Genomic DNA, 26,610 nt, shown 5'->3' on the forward strand with positions numbered 1-26,610 from the left:
GGAAGGGTTAATGGTGTTTCTACTGTAGAGCAGAATTCTAAAGTCCTGATGATAACTATAAATTGCCAGAGAATCTCACTCACATGAAAATGGCAACACCAGTCCCCACTATGACTGCATGGATGTTGTGAATTTTCCAGCACTTGTGCTAGATGGGACTAACCACTTACACTCTCCTGCTGAGGCCCCTTGGCAGCCACTGGTGCACATTTCTAAGAGGGTTGGCTAGCCTGTGGCTGTGGGAACAGTCAACTTAGCTGATCACAGGGGTGGGCCTTCAACTCTAATCTTAAACATATCATGTGGCAGCCAACTAAGGTCATCAATGTGAATTAATATTGGAAACTGAATGCCTTAGGGTCCATTTGCAGTACATATTGGCAGGTAAAAGACATAGAGGAATAAGAGTACCATTTCCGTCAGAGCTTTTTAAAAGATGGAAGAATTGTCATAAGCAATTACAAGTTAAATAGTCTTCATCCAGACTGATTGCTGGAGCTGACCTAGAAATCATCTCAAAGTATTATGTGGCACGAAGCCACATCACACTGATCACCAATTACCATGGGTAGGTAGCAGAAGTGTGTGAAAACTGTCTGGATGCCATGCTAAATATTCATAATGAAGTATTGAAGCGGAGGCTCCCCTTTGATCCTTGGCTACAAAGTTATCCGCGATGCTAATAGAGGTGATGCATTATGAATGAAGATATGTCCATCAGGCAATCATGGAAAACCACCAAGATGCAAAAGTATAATGTTCGCAAAGTACCTAAATATCTTTTAAATTCCTTGATCTTACCTCCCCAGTGTGTAGAGCATATTATTCCTCTTTTCAGATAAGAAACCTGAAGCTGAGAGGTTAAGCAATTTGACCAGCATCGTGGTGGTGAATAGATAGTGGGAAAAACACTGGTTGGCCAAGACAGTCATGTTCGAATTTCAGCACCGCCCTTATATGTAGAACCAGAGATGCATCACTTAACCAGTCTGCCTTGCTGCCTCCTGCTGTAAAATGGTGATCACAGTAAGAGCCTACTCATCTCACAGGGGTTTTGAGAGGATCAAAGAGATAATAGGTGTGAAAGCAGGATTTAGGTGCAAGGTACCGTCAGTGTGACTAGAAGGTAAAGCTCCTATACATTTTTGAACTTGGCAGAGTCCTCCAAGGAATATAGATCTCCTAGAACAATGTGTGTCTCACTCTGCCTGTTGCTGCAACAAAGATTCAAGAAGGCAATTACTGTATTAACCACTCAAGATGAATATTTACCCTGGCATCATAATGCCTATCTTATAACGTTGAATCCTATACATGGTAATTAGTAATCTGCCTCTGAAATACTAATACAAAAGGTGACTTTCAGGTGGGCAAGCCATCTATTCACTAATTTTCCAAACATCACTGCTATTCATGTGTCCAGGAACTAAAGGCACAAATATAAAGAAGATATAATTGCTTTCCACAGAGTCTCAAAGTCTACTGGGGGAGATAGAGATATAAACATATATTCACAAAGCCAAGTGAGAGGTGAGGCATGAAGAAAATGCTTCAGGGTCACTGAGGGTAGAATGAATAACTTTGTCTGGGTAGTCAAGAAAGTTATCATCAGGAGGTGCTATCTGAGTTGCAGATTATACCAACATATAGTCTGGGAGGCCAGCAAGATAGATGTTGGCTTTGTTGCTCATTCCAGTGCAACTTCAGAGTTTCTGACCCAGGCCAGAAGCACCTCGCCCCTGCAACTCCCATTTTGGAGAGTTTCTCTTGATGTTTTCTGTTGGGGACCAGTCTCAACACCACCCGTAGGGTATCTAAAGTCCGGTGGCGACAAAGGATTGAGAAGAGACAAGTTAAGAGTTTATAAAGGTGGGAGCCAGGGGGCCAGTTGCAAAATGGAGGCTGCGAAAGGCCCAGAGTTTTGGTCTCCACAGTATTTATTGAGTACAGTCACTTAGATCAAAGAAGCAGATGTTCAGGACGAAACAGTGAAAGGGAGGCAATGTGTCATAGGCGTAATCTATAGCAATAGTGGTTTAAATGAATCTCCTTTGTGCTCAAACAGCATATCTTTAACTTATCGGAGAGTAGCTAGTGGGAGAAGGCTTAACTAGGAGCCTATACGTCTGTCCACATTTCAGTGTTCTAAAGGAGTGTCTTTCTCCTTGAACACAGTGTTTACACGTAAGAGAGCAGGTCTCACTCTGAGCATGGGAACATGATGGCAATTAGGAGGCTTTCCTCCTCAGAGGACTCTTGTGGCTTTCCACAACTTATTGTCCCGTATTTTTATGGCCAGTTTATACAGGCACTCCAGAAGCCCTTTTCCCAACAGTTTGCTAAGGTCTTATGAGATGCCTGGATGGCAAAGCAGTAGTTGTCTTAGCTAGGAGCCCTGGGCCCAGACCAGACCTGTGCCACCGTTACACCCCTGTTTCTTCTTTTTGGGATACTCTTCAATCTTCCAATTCCATTCCACCCACCCCCAGCCTTGAGAGTTGATCAGATGTCCCAAGGAGCTCAGCACTCCCACATGTGGTTGGCCTTGGGCCCTGTTGAGACTGAAGAGTACCCTTGACCTTTTCGTGGGCAGGAACTGGAGTGCACCAGCTCTGGGACCAGCCGACCACTTCAACACCAACAGGAATGAATTTCACTCGCTCGAACTTGCTAGGCTGAAACCCTCACAAGAGGGAGCACACAAGATAGTGGGTGCCAGGGCCGGGCCAAGCGCTTTTGGGCTCCAGCCCCATGGCAGCATTCTACGGGTGTGTACAGTTTTAGCTACAATTTTAGCTTTTTGTAAATTTAGCAAATTTATACAATTTGCTGTCTATGGATGGCTAAGTGTTGACAGCTCAGTGGTAGGTCAGGGTGACAGCCTTCTGCACCTGCCCCTTTGATACCCAAGTTCTTGTTTGGCATCCAGAAGAATCAGATCACATGAACTGTTTGAAAGGTGATGAATGCAGAGGATTTTATTAAGCAGTGGAAGTGGCTCTCAGAGAATCAGGAGCTGGAGAGGGGATGGTGTAGGATGAAGGTGATCTTTCCCAGAGACGACCGGGCTCCTCTCTGAAGTCATGCCATCTAAAGTTAAGCCACATCTATCTATAGTCTCCAATGCTCTGTTGCTTCTTCTCTTGATGTTCAGCCACTTTTCTCTTTGCCAGCTGGGGTCTGGGGTTTATATGGGCACAGGATAGCAGGGCGAGGCAGGCCAAAAAGGCAACATTTGGGCTGGAAAACAGGGATAACTTTTCTCATTTAGGGCCATAGTTTCCAGGCTTGAGGGTGGGGCTTTTGCCAGGGAACCGCCCTCTTCTGCCCAGTATTTCCCTGCCTCCTGTCCATATCGCTATTACCTGTCCCTTGTTCCAGGAGGGTAGCCTGCCAAGCAGTTTACCCTGCTGACCAGGATGCCATTTCTTTCATAAATCAGGTGAGATGGGTGCTAACACACTGACCCAGGGTGACACAAATTGCTTCTATAGACAAGGACCCTAGCACCCAAGGGGTGGCCCTGGTTTGCAGGGCAGTAGATGAGCATGTTTAGCTTGTGTCTCCACAGGACTGCCCCATACTGGAAAATTTTCCCCTTACAGAGCTGATCAATATGTCAGTGCTCAGTGATTACAACAGGTCATTCCGTTACCTGCCAACTGAATACTTTCTAAAGAGGCCGGCAATACAGAAAAGTGGTCTTATGCAGTTTCTCTGATGTCATTAAAAATATTCCCTTCTACTTTTTGGTTTGTTCTTCTCTTACAAAGTCCTGTCCTACATCATTTTCTTCTTAAGAAAAAAATAACTATAACTGAACTGAAACTTCCTCATCAGCATTTTGTTGCCATATGGAGAAATAAGCTGGATGATGAGGACCACTATTGACAGAGGCCAGCACTCTTATGGTAGGCACTGAGGAAGAAATGGAAGTAGTTTAATAATTAGATAAAACTATAATGGTTTTGTGTTTGGGGAGGAGGAGATCACGAGCACAGTACTTTCTAAACACACTTTATTTAAAGCTTGCTCAAGACCTCAAATAATGAAAATATCAAGTATTCAATGTAATAAGCTTTGCAAATTTCCAATCAGAATACACAGTCTTACTCAATTATGGCACTAACATAAGTATGTTTCTGTGTCTTTTTTTTTTTTACCCTTATGAAAGGTCTTTCAAAATCCTAATTAGTATCTGCTATTTTCTAACACCCCAGATCCACCGACAACACACACCTTGTTATTTTACCACGTCCCAAAGTTAAACCACTGACTTAAAGGAAGCTGCAGAGAAGGGTGAGCTCTAGGTTAATAGAAGACAAGGCCTTTCTTCCTTCTTTCTCCCTTCTCCAATCCCCTCCAAATCCCCAGTGATAAATGTTGAAGGAGAAATCAGAGTTTCCTCCTCTTACACTGTAAATAAATTGAAAATGAAGTCCCTTCATGGGGCTTCATATTTTAAAAATTGAAAATCTAGAAAGATGTTAATTAAATTGTCAAAAAGCTTCTTGCCTCATTTCACTGCACGGCATAACCAGGTAGCCAGAAGCTAAATATAGCCTCTGAGTGCTATTCTTGGCTCTTAATATAGTGTTAATTATTTAATTTAAACAATATTTCAAACAGTGAGGAAGAAAACCAGTTGAAGAAGAGGTCAGAACAATCGGGTTCCATAGACATCTCCCAGTTATTGCTAATTCTCTTTATTCTCTGACGTATCTCTTATCTGTGTCTTGGACACCATGTTGCAAGTGACAAGTTGTACAGAACTTTTTAGTAGATGTCAAACTCACCTAAACTAAATTCATTCATTTACCAAATATTGAAGCGGTGCTGTTTTTCATTGCCTTATGCCAAGGAAATTGAGGATGCAGATGCACACAAGGAATGCGTTTAAGAGCAGAGGTTTGATAGGCAAAACAAAGAGAAAAGAAAAAAGCTCTCTCTCCTACAGAGAGAGAGGGGCTCCCGAGCGGGTCTTCCGGTTCTGTGGTGAAATGCCCGGGGTGGGGCAGGGGTTTATAGACCAGCTTGAGAAGGCAGCTTCTGATTTACATAGGGCACAAAATATTGGTCAGACCAGGTATGCCATTTACATAGTGCGTGAAGAAGCTGGCCTCCCTACCTTAATCTTTTATTATGCAAATGGGTTCTTTACCTGGCTGGCGCCATGTTGCCTGCTTCTTTACCGCACACATAGTTGACAAAGAAAAAGGAAGATAGAGCCTCCATGTTGAACATGCCTAGCCCCCGGGTGGCCTTTTCTTATTGGCACAGCTGCCAGCATTCACCTGTGTAAGCTTCTAGCTTGCTTATCTATGCTTGCAGCTTGATTTTTCAGGCCGTTTTTTGTTAGAAAAGAAATGATTTTGGGGCTGCTTTTTATTAAAAGGAAACCTTACTGAGGACTCTCTTACCCTCACTATCTGCCTAAATAATTTATTTCTAGCTCTTCTATCAATATTAGCCATGCTCTTGTTTACTCTCTGCCAGGTTTTTTGCTAGGAGTTGGGATAGTAGAGCAGAGAGAAATAATGGTTAATAAGTTGGTTCTTGCCTTTGAAATGCTCATTCATTAGTTGAGAGAGACAAACACGTAAAGAAATAATCAGAAGAACTTTCAGCAGCATAATAGACTGAACTGACTTTACTGTGGGGTGTCTGACCTGGATACATACCTAAGACACGGAGGGCTGGAGTTTCAATTCTCAATTTAAGGGCAGAGATGTGACAGGCTTGCATTTGCTTCAGGCCAGAGCTAAGACTCTGATTAAGGGAAGCCTCCTCGAAGTCCTGCCCATAGATAAATCTGGAAATTGGGAAAAAAGACAAAACAATCACTTTGCCTGTAAGGTCAGGAAAATAGGAAGGAGCTGTAAGCCCAGAGGATCTCTGTAGAGGCAGGAAATTCCCTATAAGAAATTGAAACTGAAAGCCTATGTGATCCAAATTTTTAGTACCCAAAGGATTTGGGAATCCTGGAGCTAAAAGCGAACATATTTTCCCCTCTCCAGGCCATTAGAGTCATTGGAATATTGACAGAAGCAAATAAAAAATCACTCTGTAAGGAGTGGAAAAGCATCCTGTTAAGTATAAACTCACAATGAAAAAACTCCAGATCACATGAAGAAATAGACTAGAATAAAGTCAGCAGATTCAACAAATGAAGAACTAGAAATAAGATATAAATATAAAGGTTTCTATCAAATACATATGCTTACAATAAGAAAAGAAATAGAGAATAAATAGGAGCCATAGTGAAAAAGAAACCACTATGAAAAACAACAGTAAAAAAGACAGACTAGAAATGAAAAATATAGTCTTTGAAATTAAACACTAATTAAATAGCACAGTGGACACAGCCAAAGAAAGAATTAATAAACTGGAAGATCAAAGAAAATCAGCCAGAATGAAGCCCTGAGAAATGAGATGAAAAATATGATATATTAGGTGACACAAAAGATAGTAAAAGGGGATAGTGTAAAGCAACTTCTCTGTCACTCCCTCAAGAGATGGGATTTTTCCCCGCCTTGGAGAAGTTAAATCCAAAAGCATCTGGATTTAGGCACATAATCATAGCTCCAAAATGAGGCACCCTGTCTGAAATATTTGGCTGACTGGGGTGTTATACTGAGAAGCTATTGAAGGGTGTGGAAAAAATTAGAGATCAGTTCAAAGAAGACTCAGGAAAAAAATTAAGTGATTACTAACTCCAGGAAAAATGAAAAGTTGTTTAAACTAGGAAGTGTAATCATAGAATTCCAAAGAAACATTTTTAACAAAATTGAAATACGTAAAATTTGAATATTTTACAAAATATGATATAAAAATGGAGGAGGAAAAGGGGAATGGGAAGGCTTAAGAGACCTCAGTCTGCTACTATAATATACAGTTAATAAATAGTATTGTAAATTAATGAATTAAGAGAGTATTATAAGCATACTATTTAGAAACTTGGAGTTAAATACCATACGGAATAGCTCAGAAAGAAAAAACAGTTGGAAATTGTTATGTCTGGGGAAGTGAGGAACAGGAGACTACTACTTTTAGCACTATTTAAATTTTTAACTACTTACATACATTTATTAGATAATGATAATTAAAATATATAAAGATTCATGCTAGTAAACTCAGGGTCTGAGTTTGTTAATCATAGACCCTCACTAAACAAAGGAATCGCCTGCTATTCAGAAAGAAGAAAATTGAACCAAGAAGGAAGGAGTGAGATTGAAGAAGCAGATGTGAAGTTGATAAATATGTTTGTAAAAGTAAAACAACATAAAACAATGATGGAATGTTTTCTAAAGGGGTGGGATTACAGACAAGGTAGAACTGAAAGCAAACCTAAGTAACAGAGGGGGTGATCGGATTTCAGCATTCTGGGCTTGTTCAGGATATACTGGCCAGAAACATAAGAATATGTTAAAGTTGTAACGACAACTATTTAAAAAAAAAAAACAGAAACAAAATATATAACTTCCAAATTAGAGGAAAGGAAAAGAAAGAATAAAGAAAACCCCATCAGTCAGAGATCAAGAGGTGCAAAGACAAATGGAAAACCAAAATAATATGAAACAAATGAGTCACAACAACTATAAGTAGATTAAACTTCTCTGCTAAAAGTAGAAAAAAAACATGATGCACCAATGAAACAATAGGCAAATATTAACCGAAAGTAAACCAAACTAGCATACCAATATTACTATTAAATAAAATAGATTTTAAAGCTAACAACATTATTAAAGATAAGGAAAATTGTTACTTAATGATACTCGTTAATACTTGATTACGTATCCATTAATACTTAATGGTAAATGATTATAGATAAATCATTATGTATTAATACTTAATGGTAAATGATTAATACTTAATGATTTCCTTAATAATGATAAAGGGAATATTTCATAGGAAGATGTAAAAATTTAACAAAATAGTCTCCAAATATAAAATGCATAAATGATTAAAATTACAAGGGAAAACTAATCCAAAATTATAAATGAATTTTTTTAAGACACATTTTTCACAGTAACTTATACATTAGTTAGCTTAGTAATTTTATTGGAGATTTGAGCAACTCAAACTATTAATATACAAAGTATTTTCTCTAAAATGCAATAAAGCTATATATGTGTCAAAGATATTGCTTAAAACATATGTTTGGAATTAAATAAATACCTAAGAAATTTGTACATCAAAAGTAAATCATTTCTAAATATGAAATATTTTGAACTGAACAATAATTTAAAACTACTTACAAAATACATGAGATTTGCAAATAGTACTTTGAGGGAAATGTGTAGCCTTGCATGCATGTGTTAGGAAATAGATAATATTTAAAGTGAATTAGCCATGCTGTCAACTCAATAAATAAGAAAAGATACAGCAGCACTATCCCAAAGACTGAAAAAAGAAATTATAGAAATAAGAGGTGAAATTCATAGAAAGAAAATCTAAGATACAATGGATACTCAAAAATCAAAGAAAACAAAAAGTTTCTTGTTTTGAAAATGTTAATAAAATAGGCAAATCTCTGGCAAGAGGCATCAAAAACAAAACAAAAGAAGGCACAAACAGACTATTAGAAGGACACAGTTAACAGATAATTTTAAAATAACTGAAGGAAATATTATGATCAACTTCATGCAAGTAAATTGGAACACTTAAATAAAATGGAAAATTTTCTAGATAAACTATAAACTACCAATATTGACTGAAGAAGCAATAGAAAATAAATCACTACAATCACTGAAGAAATCAGATCTACAGTAAAAATCAATTAGGCTGATGAGTTTTAATAAACATTTAAGAAGGGTTACCCTTAACTTATTTAAGCTATTCCAGAGACTAAATATGTGACCTCTATTTTATATAAACTTTTCAAGACAATAGAAAGAGAAGGAATGTTCAACAAATCTTTTTATTAGAGTGATACAACCCTTGATCTAAAAACTGGAGAAGGACCATATAAGAAAGAAAACGTACAGATCAATCTAATTTATGAACGTAAATTAAATGCAGAAATTCTAAATATAATATTTTAACCCAAGCCAGCAAACTATTTGATAAATTTTTAAAATTTATAAATGTATGGCCGGGTGCGATGGCTCACCCCTGTAATCCCAGCACCTTGGGAGGCCAAGGCAGGCAGATCACCTGAGGTCAGGAGTTTGAGACCAGCCTGACCAACATGGAGAAACCTCATCTCTACCAAAAGCACAAAATTAGCCACGCGTGTTGGCACATACCTGTAATCCCAGCTACTCGGGAGGCTGAGGCAGGAGAATCGCTTGAACCTGGGAGGTGGAAGTTGCAGTGGGCTGAGATCACCCGCCATTGCACTCTAGCCTGGGCAGCAAGAGCGAAATTCCATCTCAAAAAAAGAAAAATTATAAATGTATTATAAACTTATAATACATGTATATATGATTTATTACATAATAAATATATATTTATATATAAGTAAATATATATTAGTATATAGTAAATATATAAGTAAATGTATATTATATATTTATGTATAAGTAAATATATTTTATATATATAAGTAAATCTATATTATATATAAGTAAATATATATTTAAAGCAAATATATATTGTATATATTTATATATAAATAAATATATGGGGGATGGGGAGGAGAGAGTCTTTTTATTCTTCTGCCTGCCATTTTTTCAAGTTTTATTCTATTTTTAATTGACACATAATCACAGCATATATTTATGGGGTACAAATGAGATGTTTCAATACATTTATACATTGCGTGATGATTAAATCAGGATAGTTAGCATATCCATCACCTCAAACATTTATCATTTTTTGTGGTGAGAATATTCAAAATCCTCTCTTCTAGCTATTTTGAAATATACAACACATTGGCCAGGAACGGTGGCTCACGCCTGTAATCTCAGCACTTTGAGAGGCCGAGGTGGGCGGATCACAAGGTCACGAGATGGAGACCATCCTGGCTAATAAGGTGAAACCCCGTCTCTACTAAAAATAGCAAAATTAGCCGGGCATGGTGGCGGGCGCCTGTAGTCCCAGCTACTCAGGAGGCTGAGGCAGGAGAATGGTGTGAACCTGGGAGGCAGAGCTTGCAGTGAGCCGAGATCACGCCACTGCACTCCAGCCTGGGCGACAGAGCCAAACTCCGTCTCAAAGAAAAAAACAAAAAAAAGAAATATACAACACATTATTATTAACTACAGTTACCCTAGTGTGCAAAGAACGTCAGGACTTATACATAAAAATATATTTAAAATATTCAATATAACTCAGTCCACTGGTACATCACAAAAGTAGCTTTATAAATCAGTATAGGAAAAATCAACTATGCAATATGCAGTACTCAGGAAAAAAAATTATTCTCCATATTGTAAAAAATAAATTGGCTTCCTGGCTCACATCATATATAAAAACAAATTCCAGATGGATTAACAACCTAAATATGTAAAGCAAAGCCTTGAAACTTTAAAAAGAGAATATAGGTGAAGATTGCATAACCTCATCATAGAAAAGAATTTATTTAAAAGTCCAAAAATAGGCTAGGCACAGTGGCTCATGCCTGTAATCTCAGCACTTTGAGAGGCTGAGGCAGAAGAATCCCTTGAGCTCAGGGATTTAGAGACCAGTCTGGACAACATAGTGAGATCTCATGTCTACTTAAAGAAAAATTAGCCAGCCATGGTGGTGCACACCTCTGGTCCCCACTTACTCAAGAGGCTGAGGCAAGAGGTTGTCTGAACCCTGGAGTTCAGGGCTGCTATGAGCTATGATATTGCCACTGCACTCTGGCCTGGGCGACACAGCAAGACCTGGTCAAAAAAAAAAAAAAAAAAAAAAAAGAAAAGAAAAAGTAAAAGTCCCAAGACAGCGCAAAACATCAAGTCAACAACTGGTAAGTTTAAATTTAAAAAAATCTTTATATGACAAAGGACTCACAAACAAAATTATGACTGAAAGACTGGTACTACACATAAAGCCAAAAACAGTGGTTATACTAGAAGAAAAAAGAGTCTATATAAATCAATGAGAAAAAAAATCAATAAACAAGAGGACAAAACATGAGCAAGTAATTTGTAGACACAGAAACCTGAATACCTAAAAGGTAGTCAAGATATAGCAATTAAATCACCCAGCATTCTGAAAACCCAAATGAAATAATGGTAGTACCAAGTAATGATGAAGTGGAAAGAGAAACTTTCATACACTGTTGATGAGAGGGTAATTGTTAACGATCACTTTAAGAGCTATCTGTCAATATCTAGTTAAGCTAAAGTTGCACGTACCCCATGACACAGCAGTTCTACTTATATTCTTTAGAGAAACCTTTGCACAAGGGTACAAAAGAGAATTGATTAGGATGCTCACTGGAGGATTGTCATTGACAAAAATTTACATACCAACTAAATAACCCTCTGTAAGGGTTGAAGAATCTTGTGATATAATCATCTATTGGAATACTAATGCAACAGGAAATATGAATGAACTAGGTTTACATGAACCAACATGCAATAATCTTAAAATACGTTGAGGCCAGGAATGGTGGCTCGCGCCTGTAATCCCAGCACTTTGGGAGGCCAAGGTGGGTGGATCACGAGATCAGGAGTTCAAGACCAGCCTGGCCAAGATGGTGAAACCCTGTCTCTACTAACAAAATACAAAAATTAGCCGGGCGTGGTGGCAGGCCCTGTAATTCCAGCTACTCAGGAGGCTGAGACAGAGAATTGCTTGAATCCAGGAAGCGGAGGTTGCAGAGAGCTGAGATGGCGCCACTGCACTCCAGCCTGGGTGACAGAGTGAGACTCTGTCTCAGAAAAGAAAGAACAAAAACATAGTGTTGTATTAAATATAGAATGTTACAAATGATTCTTAAAGTGTGATACCAAGTATGGACATTGGAAGCCTATGAAGCAATATTTTATATTAATGCTCGCAAATGCATACCTGTATGGTAAAAGTTCAACAGGACACACAAACATTAACTTCGGGGTAGTAGTCGCCTCCAGGAAAAGGTGTGGGAAAAGGGAGCATCCGTGATGTTTGGCTATATCTGTAATTTGTATTCCTTTACATTATTTTTGAAACACTAAAGCAGCTAGGACTCAATGTTAACATTTCTAAACCTAAATAATGCCCAGGTGGAAAGTATTATATTCATCATTTTTTGTCTTGTATTTGAAATATTCAATGAAGAAAAACTTAAATACTTACAGGATGTTACAATAAATGTTCAGTTAGCAGTAAGTTCCAAGGTGGCACAAAGTACTGAGCAGGGAACTCTGTTGGTCAGGGTGTGCTGCAGGTGTCTTCCAAAATGGCACCCTCACTGCTATGATCAGAAGAACAAGAAAGAGGCTCCAGAAACATATGAAGAAAGGGCATGTGGGAATCCACGACAAGGCATGGTGTTGTTGAGGAGCTGTAAGTCATCTGGAGCAGCTAAGCTTGAAGCGGTGGCAGGTACCAAAGTTGCCGGATGACCCTGTGCTGTGGCTCACACCTGGAATCCCAGCACTTTGGGAGGCCAAGGCCAGAGGATCCCTTGAGCCCAGGAGTTCAAGACTAGCCTGGGCAACATCGTGAGACCCCGTCTCTATAAAAAATTTAAAACTTAGCTAGGTGTGGTGGTGCACATCTGTGGTCCCAGCTACACAGGAGGCTGAGGTGAGAGGATCTCTCGAGCTCAGGAGGTCCAGGCTGCAGTGAGACATGATTGCACCACTGCACTCCAGCCTCAGCGACAGAGTCTCCAAAAAAAAAGTAGGGGAGAGAGAGACAAAGAGAGAGTGGGAGGGGGAGAAAGAGAAGAGAGGGAAGGAGGGAAGGGAGGAAGGAAGAAAGGAAGGAAGGAAGTGGGGAGGGAGGGAGGAAGGGGGGAAGGAAGGAAGGAAGGAAAGAAGGAAGGAAGGAAGAAAGGAAGGAAGGAGAGAAAAACACAGGTGGTGGAAGATGCAGCTATAGAGGAAGATTAAGCCTGTCTTGGCTGCAGGTCACCATTTGTTACCTTAGAAAGGTAAATGCTCACGGCAAGCTCTCACTTCAATCTAGAGTGTCATTTTTCCTCTTCCAACAAGGTTATTTATGTTTCTTTCTTCCCCAAGATAATCTTCCAGTTGCAATTTAGCATCTATTAGAGTCAAAGAATTACATTTTTGGAAAGGCCTTAACAATCTTCTACTAGTCCAATGCCCTCATTTTAGCAACCGAAGAATGTATTGATCACTTTGAGGATTAACCCCTCTGAAAGGTTTTGTCTTTGTAATCAAAGCTAACTTAGCTGGCTTTCTGGAACCATTGATTCCTAGGAAAGGTTTATGTTGGAATCAGGGGATAGACTGTGTCAGAAGTGGTTCCATTGGTAGAAAATGTCACGCAAGTAATGTTGTGATAAATAAAGACAGGTGTTTAATAAATTACAAATGATGTTGATGGATTTTTAGTTGTGAAAATCAATAATGAAAGAGGTTGTTACTTTAATTCATTTTCTAAAGAATGAAATGAGGATGCCATCTCATCCCACTCTCAGCTTTCGAGTATTTTTTCATCATAAATAAGAGAAAAATTGGGAAGAAAAATGAATAAGTCTTGGCACTGTATTCAGAAGAAGTGACCAAAAGATAGTGCAGAGGGTTCAAGTGCAGAGAAGAAAGGGTGACCTTGAAAGGAGGATGGTTTGCACACGAGGACAGTGCAAATGGTTTGGGGCTGGACTTGACATTCAGCATATGACTACAGATTCCAACTCTAGTTTTCTCATTGTCCTCTCCCCACCATGACCTGCAACAGCCCAGAAGTCTTTCTCAAGGCTTCTCTGTAGCATTCTGAAATTCAGTTTCTCCCAGAAAAGGTCAGTCTCTCCCTTTTCTTGATTCAGTGCCACCTCTCAACAGAAACCTGGCAGCCTAGAAAGTGACATCCAATAAATAGTGTGCCCCCCACTTTGGGGAAGCACTCTCTTGTTTCTGGTCTTCTCTCCTCCTTCTCACTTTGGTGTGAAAGCTTTGTGTTTCCTAATCCTCCTGATCATGCTTGAGTGATAGGTAGATTTTAACAGAATATCCATGAGGAATTTCCCTAATTTCTAAGGCTGTCATCACTGGAAGTTTTAGTCTGGGTGACTGACAAGTGATTACTGCGGGTAGCAATATGGATAGTAGTATCAACCTGGATTCAAATTGATTTGGATTTGAACTGTGAAGATTTTGTTGACTCGTTCATTCCTCCCCGCAATACTTGGTGGTCTAAACAGTTCTCAGCAGTCTCCTTATGTTACCAAGCATATGCTGGTATTTACAATTAACACTGAACTATGCATTTACAAGGAATGAGCCCTTCCTTCATGAGTCACCTGTCTTTTCCCTCTTTTATAAAGTTTGAGCTAAGATCATTTTGGAGAGCACAGTGGCACATTGCTCATTTGTTTCAGCAAACAACACTCTGTCTCAGGTAAAGGCAAAAATGCCTGCTCTATTAGCTCAGCTATCCTATTTCTTTCACGGCCTGGCAAAATGTCAATATATACTATAAAGCATTATATACATGTCCACTTTTTTTTTGGTTAGCAGTTACAAATATTTATTCACAGGAAAATGTCTCAGCTCTATTTTTTTTTATTTCAGTACTCTGCATGGAAATACCTATCTCTCTCATTATTTATTTGTTAACAAAACGTAGGAAAAATTTTAGGAGAAAGCATTTCCTATGATTATCATGTGTCTTCTATATTACCCTCAGGCTTAAAAGCACCATGAGGAAAAGGCCAAACTCTTTCTCTGTTGGAAAATATACATAAGATCGAAGCAGTGTGATCTATTGGTTGATCATGTGCAACTGTCAAAAACCAAACTTGGCTGTACCAATGCCTGCCTCGAGAGTCAACTCTAAATGAATGTAATGATGGGTAATGGTTCCCAAACTGTGTATAAAGTGTTCTAAACAGTTCCCAGTTGTCTTAATATGCACCATTTAAGAAAAATTAGCTAATCTGAATATGCAAATATGATAATATGCCCTCTATGGGCTCATGAATGTATTAACAGAAAAGCTTGAGGAGTTATGCTGGTAAGTCACATGCATTAATGCCCTGAAGTATGTCTGAGAACTTAAACTTTTGAACATCAGGTTTAGGTAATGGAGCAGTGTCTATACGTTTACCTTGCATGCAAAACAAGTGTGTTTCATTTTTAAGGTAAATTTGAGATTAGGATTTAGTTAAGTGGAAATGATAGGGCTTCTTTGCCTTTAAGAAATGGACAGATTTGAAGGTTTATCTTCATGAAATCAGAAGATTTTAACCTGAGAGTTCAGGTCTCCCTGATATATTGCCAATTTGGGAAAAGAAAGAGAAAGGGAACTAAAAAAAGAGAAACTGGAAGAAGGACTTCACATAGTTAAAATTTTTGCAAGATTCCTTTAAACTATTTCTGTGCATTAGACTTGGTAAAATATAAATATATGTTGATTTATTATCTATAGAGTCAGAATGTTTCATTCATTTTTTATCATAACTCAGACTTTCTCTAAGGATTGATTCTTTTTGTCAAAGTTTAATAATTCTGTTTTTTCACCTGCTGACTGCCAAGAAAAATAGCATGTTTTAAAATGCTTTTAAAAATAAATTACAAGATTTGAGATAGAGTATTTGTTTCAGTACTTTAAAAATAATCTATAAATTGAAAAGATAGATTTACTTCCAGTGTAAATAGATAGATGGATAGATAGATCCTTCATCTTTAGGAAGTCTTCCAGGAATTTTTTTTTCTAGAGTGCATTGGAAAGATATTTTTGCCTTCATTACTGCTTCTTTTAAAAAAATTTTTCATAGATTTAGGAAGTACAAGTGTCATTTTTTATTACATGGATATATTATGGAGAGGTGAAGCCTGGCCTTTGAGTGTAGCCATCACCCTAAGAGTACATAGTACCCACTAAATAACTTCTCATTTCTCACTCCCACATCCTCCCACCCTTCTGAGTCTCTAGTGTCTATCATTCCACTCTCTATGTCCATGTCCATGGGTACCCACTGTTGAGCTCCTACTTATAAGTGAGAACATGTGGTATTTGACTTTCTGTCTCTGAGTTGTTTCACTTAAGAGAATGGCCTGCGGTTCCATCCAGGTTGCTGCAAAAGACATGATTTCATTCTTTTTTATGGCTCAGTAGTATTCCTTTATATATATATCACATTTTCTTTATCCAGTCATCTGTTGATGAACATTTAGGTTGATTCCATATCTTTGCTATTGTGAATAGTGCTGTAATAAACATATGGGTGCAGGTATCTTTTTAATATAATGATTTATTTTCCTTTGTGTATACACTCAGTAGTAGGATTGCTGGATTGAATGGTAGATCTATTTTTAGTTCCTTAAGACAACTCCATCTGTTTTCCATAGAGGTTGTATTAATTTACATTCCCATCAACAGGGTATAAGTACTCCCTTTTCTCTGCATCCTCACCAACAATCTGTTAATTTTTTTACTTTTTCATATTAGTAACAGCCATTCTGACTGGTGTGAGATGGTATCTTACTATGATTTTAGTTAGCATTTCTCTGATTAGTGAAGTTGAGCATTTTTCATATCTTTGTTGTCCCTTTGTATGTTTTCTTTTGCAAAATGTCTGTTTGTGTCCTTTGCCCAATTTTTAGTGGGCTTATTTGTTTTTTGTCGTTGTTATTGTTATTTGAGTTCTTTGTAGATTCTGAATATTAGTTCTTTGTCAATATATCCTCTTGTTTAAATTTTACTTTAAGTTATGGGATACATGTGCAGAACATGCGGGTTTGTTACATAGGTATACATGTGCAATGGTGGTTTGCTGCACCTATCAACCTCTCATCTAGGTTTTAAGCCCCACATGCATTAGATATTTGTCCTAATGCTCTCCCTCCCCTTGCCTCTTTCTTATGTGCAGAGTTCTGGATGGCAGCATGATATGTTGGAGAGTGGATATGACTGGCCTGCGTTCACTTCAGATCTGGGCTTTGGCACATCTGTGCAATATAGCTTTGTGCAACTTCCTCTCGCCAGCTTTTTCCTTATAAGGGAAACACCTCAAACCTTGTAACCATTGTAAGCATTAAGTGATAAAATTTGCGGTTAAAAATATAAAATCTATGTAAAATATACAATACTATATAACATTTGCTTGTAATATATATTTAATATATTTCTTATTCTTTAAATATATTTTACAAATGAATATCTTTCAATTTTTTATTAATAAAAAGCCCAGCAGTTTCTCAGATACACCAAAAGCTCACTAAATGATACACCCTTTACATCCTTCCCCTTCTTCCCTGCTAGTGGTCTTTCTTTCCCTGCAAACTCATTGCTATGAACATGAATGGGTTTTTAAAATCTCTCTCTCTCTTTTTTCTTTTTTTTTTTTAGACAAGTTCTCACCGTTGCCTAGGCTGACCTTGAACTTAGACTATATCTCTATGGAGTATGGAGTATATAGAGTATATACATATACTGTCTCTATACATACAGTATATATCTCTCTATATATATATCCACATGCATCCATACAACATACATACAACATTCCTGTATTGCTGTCCTACCCTTAAGCTCCCTTTATATGAGCTCTCTTTAGACTCCTCTTAGCTTTTGATTTACCCTTTGATTCTTGCAGACAACATTGCTTTTACATGTAAAATGGCTACAAACTGTTATATTAATTTGTGTGGATATAATATGAATCACAGAGGAAAAGCTCTGTTGAAATATAATATATAAATATAAATATCCTTTCTCTTCAGCATGGCTTCTGTACTGTAAAAAATTGGTTTGGAAGCTCAGGGATCACAGGACCCTGGAGTGCCGGAATCAAGATACAACCTGCCTTGTTAGAAGTAGAGGTGTTCCTTTGATCATTCACTTCACAGGTCTTAGAGCATATTCCATTGTTTTCCTCGGTGAATTAGACGTCGTATTTCCCATGGAAGAAATCAATTGTATGTCCCACTTTAACACACCAGTGACATCCACTTAAAATCTTCCCAGAGCTGACTACCTACAACTCCCTGCCCCACCCCACCCCCCACAATTATGTTGCATGTGTAACTAAAGTTCTCACACTTGGAAAAAGGGCCACTCCACTCTCCATTTCTCACCAATGTTACATTATCCTATTACCTTGTTCCAGCACCTGCTCAGTACAAACAATTAGGATTCTGTCCTAAAGGCCAATTATCATTAGCTGATGGTGAGCTTTTGTTAAACGGCCCTGAGGGACTCACCACAATGTAGATACAATCCCAGCCCTAAAAGGATCAGATCAGCCAGTACACAACTGCAGTGTGTTTTAAAGATTCAAAGAGCAGGATCTGCCAATACAGATGATAGATAAGAACCTATGCATCCTATTTTTATCCCTGTTCTATTTACTACCAGCAGCGATGCTCGGCATGGCAGCCAAGGTTTCTGTGTCCTGTCCCTGTAGTCCGATAACCTTTCTTGGTTGTGTTTTATGATGCCATATGCTCTATCCTAAAATAGTGCTGAGGGTCGTCTGAAGAAAAACTACCTAGCCGCTTTCTGAATGTCAGTGGAATGTTTAGAGAAAGTAAGGTGAGCTTTGCTGTAAACTAATTTTGACTCAGAGTTCTACTTGGCCAAATGCTAATTGTGTGACCTGGGAAATTCATTTCATCTCACCGATCTTCTGTTTTGTGAAGTATAAAAAATGGAAATACTACTTCTATCTTATGATGTTAGTATGATGTTTAAATAAGGTGATACATACACACCTTATATTAAATAAGGTGATATATACACAACTTATATTAAATAAGGTGATACATACACAACTTATATTAAATAAGGTGATATATGATACACACACACACACACACACACCTCATTGTTTTATTAGTCTCGATAGGCTAGATCATGTTGCAGTGAAAACAACTCCCAAATTTCAGCAGCATGACACAACACAAGTTCATGTCTCATGGTACAGGACGGCTGTGGGTCGTTAGATAGGCTGAGCTCATCACTGCGTCACTTCAGAACCCAAAGGGAAGCCGTAGCTGCTATCTTGAACTTCAGTTATCTTTTATAGGTCAGAATGGCCCCACTCACAAAGGGTTCTGGCTGTGCCAACTGCAATCCTACCATGTGCCTGAAGACAGCACGTCAGAAATATTTGGAGGGCACTAGCAATGTCTACAATATTTGTTTGACAAAAATGAGATCATATTTTAGTCAGTTTTGTGAACTTTAATTTTCTCATTTAACAATATATTGTGGAAATCCTTCCAGGTCCTCTTATTTAGGTCTAACTCATTCTTTTTAGCGGCATCATGCTATAAATATACCACAATTTATGCAGTCATTCTTTTATTGCTTGACTTCCCAGCTGCTTTATTTTATTTTATTGTAATGTAAACACACTTAATAGCACCTTTATGTTCTGGTACTTTTATTTCTATAAGACAAATATCTGGAAGTGTCTAAATCTGCCAAAAAGAAGAAAACATAAGGCTGTGTTTATCAGTCTATAAATCTCATTTAGAATGGGATTTATAGTTTGGAGCAAAATGTAAAGAAACTGAATACTTTGAAACAACTAGAAGTCTCACTAATCTCTGATAATTTTCAACCTCTACCTAATCTGTCCCCTATTTATCCCCAGACATGAGCAGCTATACCTGATCCTAAATTTTTTTTAACTTAGAATAAGAGTCTTCCTTGGATATTAGCGATACAGGCTTTAGAAATGCTTAATGTTACAAGACTTTGCAGAAAAATTTCCGCCAGACCTGATCTTCTTTCTGTCATGTCCACAACGATGATATTCACTCTGAAAACATGGCCTATTTTGGAGATCCTTTTTTTTTTTTTTTTTTTTTTTTTAACTTAAGAGGTAGACTACCCCAGCCCTCTTCTCATCAGTGGTAATGTGGAAGAGAAAGCAGTCTTCCGAAATAATGCTGCAATCAAAAAACTACAGGAATCATATTCTGGATAGTTCTCCTTCAATCACCTCTTTCTCCACCTGTTTTATCTAAAATGATTCCAATCTTCCTTCTCATCATGTTGCTGTCTGGTAAGTGTTCACAGAATAATTTTCACAGAGCAATCCCCTTAGTAAGCATAATTATCACAAGCCTAGAAGTAAAACTACTTTCCATTCAAAGTTTCAGGGAAACAACCCTCAGCTAAAATAAACAAATAAAAAATAAAAAACAAAACCCCACAAAACACACAAAAAACTGCTCACACATTTAGATGTTTCAACTAGATTGTTTTATGGAATTGTTTCTGTAAACTCCTTGTCCACTAACCTCTCCCTGGAGCTTATATCAAAAGTCTTCCAGGTTTGATCAAGAGATAATAAGGGAAAAGCTAAAGCCAAAGGAACTTTCGCTTTAGGCTTCAAAACACAGTTGGCAGAAAAACACCGTGGTGGAAAAGCCTCACTTGCAGGGCAATCAAAGCTTGTCAATCATATGCAGGAGTGACGTTCAAAATATTTAATAACTAGACATGCAAGAGTCAGAAAGAATATTCAATCTGTTGGAATAGATGCCAGCCATAAACAATTCATACAGCTGGACCAGTGCTGAGGCCCTGAATATGACCTCCACTTACATAACCCTAAATTTCCTAAGGAATTTTCACTAGCCATTCACAGGAAGCTCTGATCACATCTCCTTGCTCGAAATATAAATGTATTATATCAAATATGAGACAGCCTGGAAGCTATATCTCCTCTTAATCACAGTCTTCTCTTCCATTCCATTCCATACTTCCAGTCTAGCATCTGCAAAAAACTCAAACCAAAAAATACCCCCAAAACAACAACAACAACACACACACACGCACACATGCATAGCAGCAGTGCTGCACCATTCTGTGTCCATGAACCATTTAGAAGTACTTTTTAACCTTGTTCTTAATCTACACTTTGTAGATGAGCTTGCAGTTCTGGTTTTAACATACTGCATGCACATTTAGAGCAAACCTGGAAAAAAATAGATGCTATTCTTGTAATAAGAATATCACATATTGTTGATGTTTAGGGAGTGTATTGTTTCCTAGGTATGGTATAACAAATTATCACAAAGTTAGCGGCTTAAAACAACAGATATTTATTCTCTCACTCAGTTCTGGAGACCAGAAGTTCAAGTTCAAGGTGGGCCAAGATCCCTCCAGAGGCTCTTGGGGAGAGTCTGTTCTTCCCCTTGCTCCAGCTTCTGGTGACTGTTGGCATTCCTGTGGCAGCAGTGTCACTCCCATCTCCGAGTCCATCTTCACATTGTCTTCTCCTCCTCTGTCTGTCTCTCCTCTGTGTGCCTTTTATAAAAAGCACTTCTCACTGGATTTAGAACCCACGCAGAGAATCTAGGATGATCTCCTCATCTCAAGATCCTTAACTTAATTAAACCTGCAAAGACACTTTTTCCAAATAAGGTCACACTCACATGTTCCAGGTGGGAGAGGCGGACACCATTCAACCCACTGCAGGGTGGATAGGAACAGGAAAGGACACATAGAAGCAGGGCAGAAATTGAATGAATAGCTTGAGTTCAAATCAAAGAAAAAATACTGGGGGAGGAAAAGAAGATTTTTATAAAAATCTTTTCTTACATTAAATATGTATACTAATTTCTATTTGAGTACACTTCCATTGCTTTGCCCTGTGTTGACCTTAATATTTTGTATTTCTACTGTGTCTTTCTCCGTAAGAGTTAAAGCACTTTTGTGAGCATTTTTAAATTTCTACCCTTAATTTTGATTGTAGGTTTCTTTAAAGTCTCATAACAGCTGGGCATTCAAAATGGGGAGGAGCATAGGCAAGCAGAAAGCAGAACAAAGCCTCAGTTCACAGGAGATCACACACTGCTTCTCACATTCAGCCTTGGGGGATTTCAAGGTCTGCAGTTGCCCTCACATCACCCTAATGGTGGGATCTTCTGGAAAACTCCATTTGCTGGCTGTAACATGTCCTGCCAGGCCAATGGCTGCCCATCCTTGACCTCCCCATCCCATGAACTCCTAGTCTGCGAGCTTGCAGTCTCCCTACACTGCCACCACCACCACCACCACCACCACCCTCTGCCCCCTACTGCTTCAGATCAACTTTCTCAGGGGACTCCTCCTGCATATACGCCATCTCTTCCACAATAATCACTGCAGAACTCCCTTTACACATGACTCACCCCACCCCACACCCCTGATGTTAAATGCATAGATCTCTGTGGCTACTCTTGGTTACAAACTTCCACACATGTTTTCAGCTGGCTGTCTTCTGTTATTCTTATATGTCCTTGTATTGAGTGCACCCTCTTTCCTATTAATTTTTTTTTTTGAGACGGTGTTTTGCTCTTGTTGCCCAGGCAGGAGTGCAATGGTGTGATCTCGGCTCACTGCGAAGTCTGCCTCCCAGGTTCAAGTGATTCTCCTGCCTCAACCTCCCGAGTAGCTGGGATTACAGATTCGCGCCACCACACCCAGCTAATTTTTGTATTTTTAGTAGACACGGGGTTTCACCATGTTGGCCAGGCTGGTCTCAAACTCCTGAGCTCAGGTGATTCACCAGCCTCAGTGCCCCAAAGTGCTGGGATTACAGGCGTGAGCCATCACACCCGGCCCTTCCCATTAAGTTTCAAGTTCCATGAGATCAGGAGTCCTATCCATGACTTACTTTGGAATGAAAATATGTGTTCCTCTGGTAGGCTGATTTCTAGAGTGTGCATCTGAAACCTCAATATGCATCCACATCACCCGGAGGTCTTGTTAAAATGCAGATTCTGGGCTAGAGCTTGAAGTGCTGCATTTCTAACAAGCTCTCAGGCACCTGGGATCTGCTGGTCCTTGGGGTCATATTTTAGGTAGTGGGGTCTTAGGGCACCCAACAAGTTTCAGAAGGGGATCTGCAAGTTAAGTGTATCCTAAATAAGGGATGGGAAGGAGACTGTCATACAGCTAAGTGACACTGAGCGTGATCACAGGAGCTCGTCCTCATTTAGATCAACTTGGTTAAAAAAAAAAAAAGCTACAAGGAAACGATAATAATGGACACCAGTAGTAATTCTTCACTGACGCAGCATTCAGGGTACAGAGCAGGGTCAAGAGGAAATGCGGGACAGTGTGCACATCAGCCCTGCTGCCTGCTGAGGCAAGGAGGTAGTGCTGGAAGCTGCCAGATTCGGCCACCTTCCAAACTGCTGCCCATACTAAGCTATATTCCATCCTGGGCCCTTCTTCACACACCTTCTGTTGTAACAATAAGAGATGGCACTTCTTAGCTTCTGAAACTTAAACTAATGATTCTTGAATTTAGTCTGAGACACTAAAATGCACACATCTGCTAAGAACAGCATGGTCTCATACAACTTTCAATAGTGATGGAAATATTCTATAATCTGCCTTACCCAATGCAGTGGCCACTAGCCACATGCGGCCATTGAGCATGTGAATTGTGGTTAGTGCAACTGAGGAAATGAATTTGAATTTTATTGAATTTTAATTCATTTAAATGTAAACAGCCACATGTTGCTAGTGGATACTATATTGCACAGCACCATTAGAGGCTGCAAACTCAGGGAGGACAGTTCAGAAAGATGGATCCTCAAACAAGAGAAATGACTCTCCCAGGTAAACTTCATGCCTTTTATACACTTAACTTGAACAAAGGGCCCCTACAGCCCAGGGCACATCCTTTAATATTTGAGGCTAAGCTGGCGGCTGTGTCAGTGTTTGGTATGATACAATCACAATGCCCGTTGGCCAGTTAAGATAGAAACATACAGAGCCCTTTAGTATTCTGCAAGGGAAATAAAAGATTGCTTCAGTCTTAGTTGCTTTAATGAGGTCAGATGGGGTTTCTGCAGGTCCACTGTTCTAACCTGTGGGGCAGAGAATAAGGCGGAAAAGGCATGCAATTTAAAATACACATTTAAGGAAACATGTAATTTGCTGGTAAATACACAACCTCCTCTTTTCAGAAGGGAGTTAAGGGGTGATAGTTTGGAGGAGGGACCCAAGGAATTACAAAAGAGAATAACAAATGTTTGCTCAGAACACAATGCAGCAAATTCCCTGGTGCACTCAACCAGTATAACAAACAGGTCCTTTGTAATCTCTAAGATAAGGCTTATAATTAGCCAGGGACCAGGTGACATGAATCTGACATGAGCAGACATAGTGGATTCACCTGTGGTTGGCCTGGCTGGTAGTCCAGCAAAAGGGGGGTGGTTGCTGAAGCCCTCAATGGGTACCAAGAGGGATCGAGATCTAATTACAGAGACCTGCATTCTACATCCATCCCCCTCTAGGGGAGGCGATGGCAGCTGGACACCTGACTTTCCTAACTCCAGAATGAAGATGAAGCTCTTATTGTGCTGATTTGTGCAGACTACTTGCAGATGAGAAGTAGTAGAAATGATAGAGTGGTAGAATTGGAGTGATCAGAAGCCTATTGTAATACAGTAATTTAATATCCTCAGTGGATCGTTGACCCTGTTACCTGTGAGGCAACTGTATGTGTAGAATTCGCCCAGTTGGAGGAGAGACTAGCAAAGACCTGCCTTTTGTGGAAGAGGCAGTGACAGGGAATTGTGAAATTAGCTTTGAGGAAGTTCCTAGAAACAACTGGTAGTGACAGTGCATTCTTTAACTGACACTATTCCAGTAGGTTGGAAAAGAGGACAAGGGTGTGACTCAGAGTGAATGCAGTAGGGTGGAAAGAACACAGGCTTGGGAGCAGGTACACCTGGCTGTAAACACCTGTTTCTCCATTTATGCTTTGCATTGAAGTCACCTGGGGAGCTTGTTAAAGGTACAGACTCCTGGACCCTGCACTGACCTACTAAACCAGAATATCTGGATTTGGGGCTCTGTAATCTCTATTTTTAAAATAAGCACACAAGGTGATTGTGATATAGGGCTTCTCTAAGCCTTAGTTCTCTAAAAGGTGATATCGGACTGGCGATATCTGAGTCTTGGGATTGTTGTGTGAATTGGTGGTTTATTAGAAATAGCATGATTTTAATAAGGCAAATCCATGGCTGAAGAATAATAATTACAAGTTATTGAGCTTTGATTTGTTCTGCATGGTTTGTTAAAGGCACTGTTCTCCCTGCAATGCCAGCTACTCAGGAAACTGAGGCAGGAGGATCGCTTGGGCCCGGGAGTTCGAGGCTGCAGTGAATTGTGATTGTGCCACAACACTCTAGCGATAGAGTGACAGCCCATCTCTAAAAACAATTTTCTGTTTTGTTTTGTTTTGTTTTGTTTTGTTTTTTAAAGAAAAGACCCTGTTCTCCCTTTGGAAATCCTGGTAGATGTCACTCGCTTTGCTAAGCCTTAGTCACTGTGCTAAAACAGCTGGAGAGTTATTTGGCCAAATTAGCTGACAATCCCAAAGTCGCAAATTGTTTCTGAGTTTTGATAAAATCAGCGTTTTCTTTTCCTTTTTAATGACCCTGGCGTTAAACAATCTCCTTCGGGTCGGAGAATTTCTATGGGAGGTGAAAACATTAATTATGTTGTAACAGGTTGTCTGCTCCAGTGAAAGTCAAGGGCTACGGGTTGGACCCGCCGGAGAGGGTAATTTGCTGTGGCCCTGGAAGGGAGCTTGCACCCGAGGTTTCCCAGTGCAGCGCTTTCCGTGTGAAACATTTTGCTTTCATTCGGCAGCTTTAGGCGTGAAGAAAAGGGGGAGGGGGTTGGCGTTCCGCCCTGGAGCTCTTGAGAGTGAAGGCAGCTTCAAACCCAGCAGGCTCTCAGTAGCTGGTGCTGAGATTTCCAGAGGGGTGGGGCTGCCAGAGGAGGATGTGCACGTGAGACCCGAGAGAGGTGGGAGTGGAGCTTCTCAGGTAGGACCCAGGAGCGCCCTGCCCACCCCCTCCTCCGGCTTCGGGATCCGGATTGGCTGGGGCAGCGAGGTCGGCGAGGTCAAGACCCTTTCGGCGCCCTCCCCGACCCGCCCCGCCGCGGCGGTGCTTATGTAGAGCGGCCGGCGCGGGCGGGGCGGGGGCATGCTGGCGAGGCCGAGGGGCGCGAGTGGCAGCGCGCGGGGGCCGGAGCAGCGCCCGGCCCCGGGCGCCCGGGGGCCGGATGGCGGAGCCCACGCGCTCAGCGAAGCCGAGGAGGTTTGCGCTCCGTTCGCCGCGCTGCAGGGAGGGCGCGGTGCCAGGCGCGAGCGCCGAGAAACCCAAAAAGAAAGCTTTTTATTTGCTGAGGATGAAGCCCCTGAAGGAGCCCGCCCCCAACAACAACAACAACGTGTCCTTTGTGATCCACTGTCAACTAGGCAAGGAGATCAAACACATTTGCAGCAACTGCAGTCGGGGGGAGGACGCCCGGGACGGTGAGTGCCAGGGCCCGTCGGGGCGGCGGCGGCGAGCGCGGGAGGCGGGGAGGTGGCTCGGGCTGTCTCAGTTTGGGGGCACCGCCGGCGTCTGTCGCCTGGAAAACTGCGGGGACATCCGCACTCCACCCAGACATGACAGCCGCCCGCCCGGCACTTTGCAGAGTGCCACCCACAGCCCAACCCGGGCCCGCAACCCTGCACATCCCATTGACGTATATGGTCCCCAAAATGAGGGTTTTGAAACAGTTAAAAGAGCAAGTCTGGGATTTTCA

General features: G+C 40.1%; 1 protein-coding gene across 14 annotated transcripts in view; it reads left to right on the plus strand.

Annotated features, from left to right (window-relative positions):
* Positions 1-26,610, plus strand: part of PHACTR1 (phosphatase and actin regulator 1) — a 574,604-nt gene that overhangs the window by 269,500 nt on the left and 278,494 nt on the right. Inside the window, exon 1 of one of the 14 annotated variants that reach the window (XM_009450523.5) lies at positions 23,520-26,335. The exons of the other annotated variants lie outside the window; for them this stretch is intronic. Within the exon in view, the coding sequence (XP_009448798.1) occupies positions 26,083-26,335 (253 nt within the window). The 5' untranslated portion in view covers positions 23,520-26,082. Of the gene's footprint in view, positions 1-23,519; positions 26,336-26,610 lie in introns of those variants that run through there. 14 annotated transcript variants of the gene reach the window in all.

This window comes from Pan troglodytes, chromosome 5, assembly GCF_028858775.2.
Source record: "Pan troglodytes isolate AG18354 chromosome 5, NHGRI_mPanTro3-v2.0_pri, whole genome shotgun sequence".
In the NCBI taxonomy this organism is placed as follows: Eukaryota; Metazoa; Chordata; class Mammalia; order Primates; family Hominidae; genus Pan; species Pan troglodytes.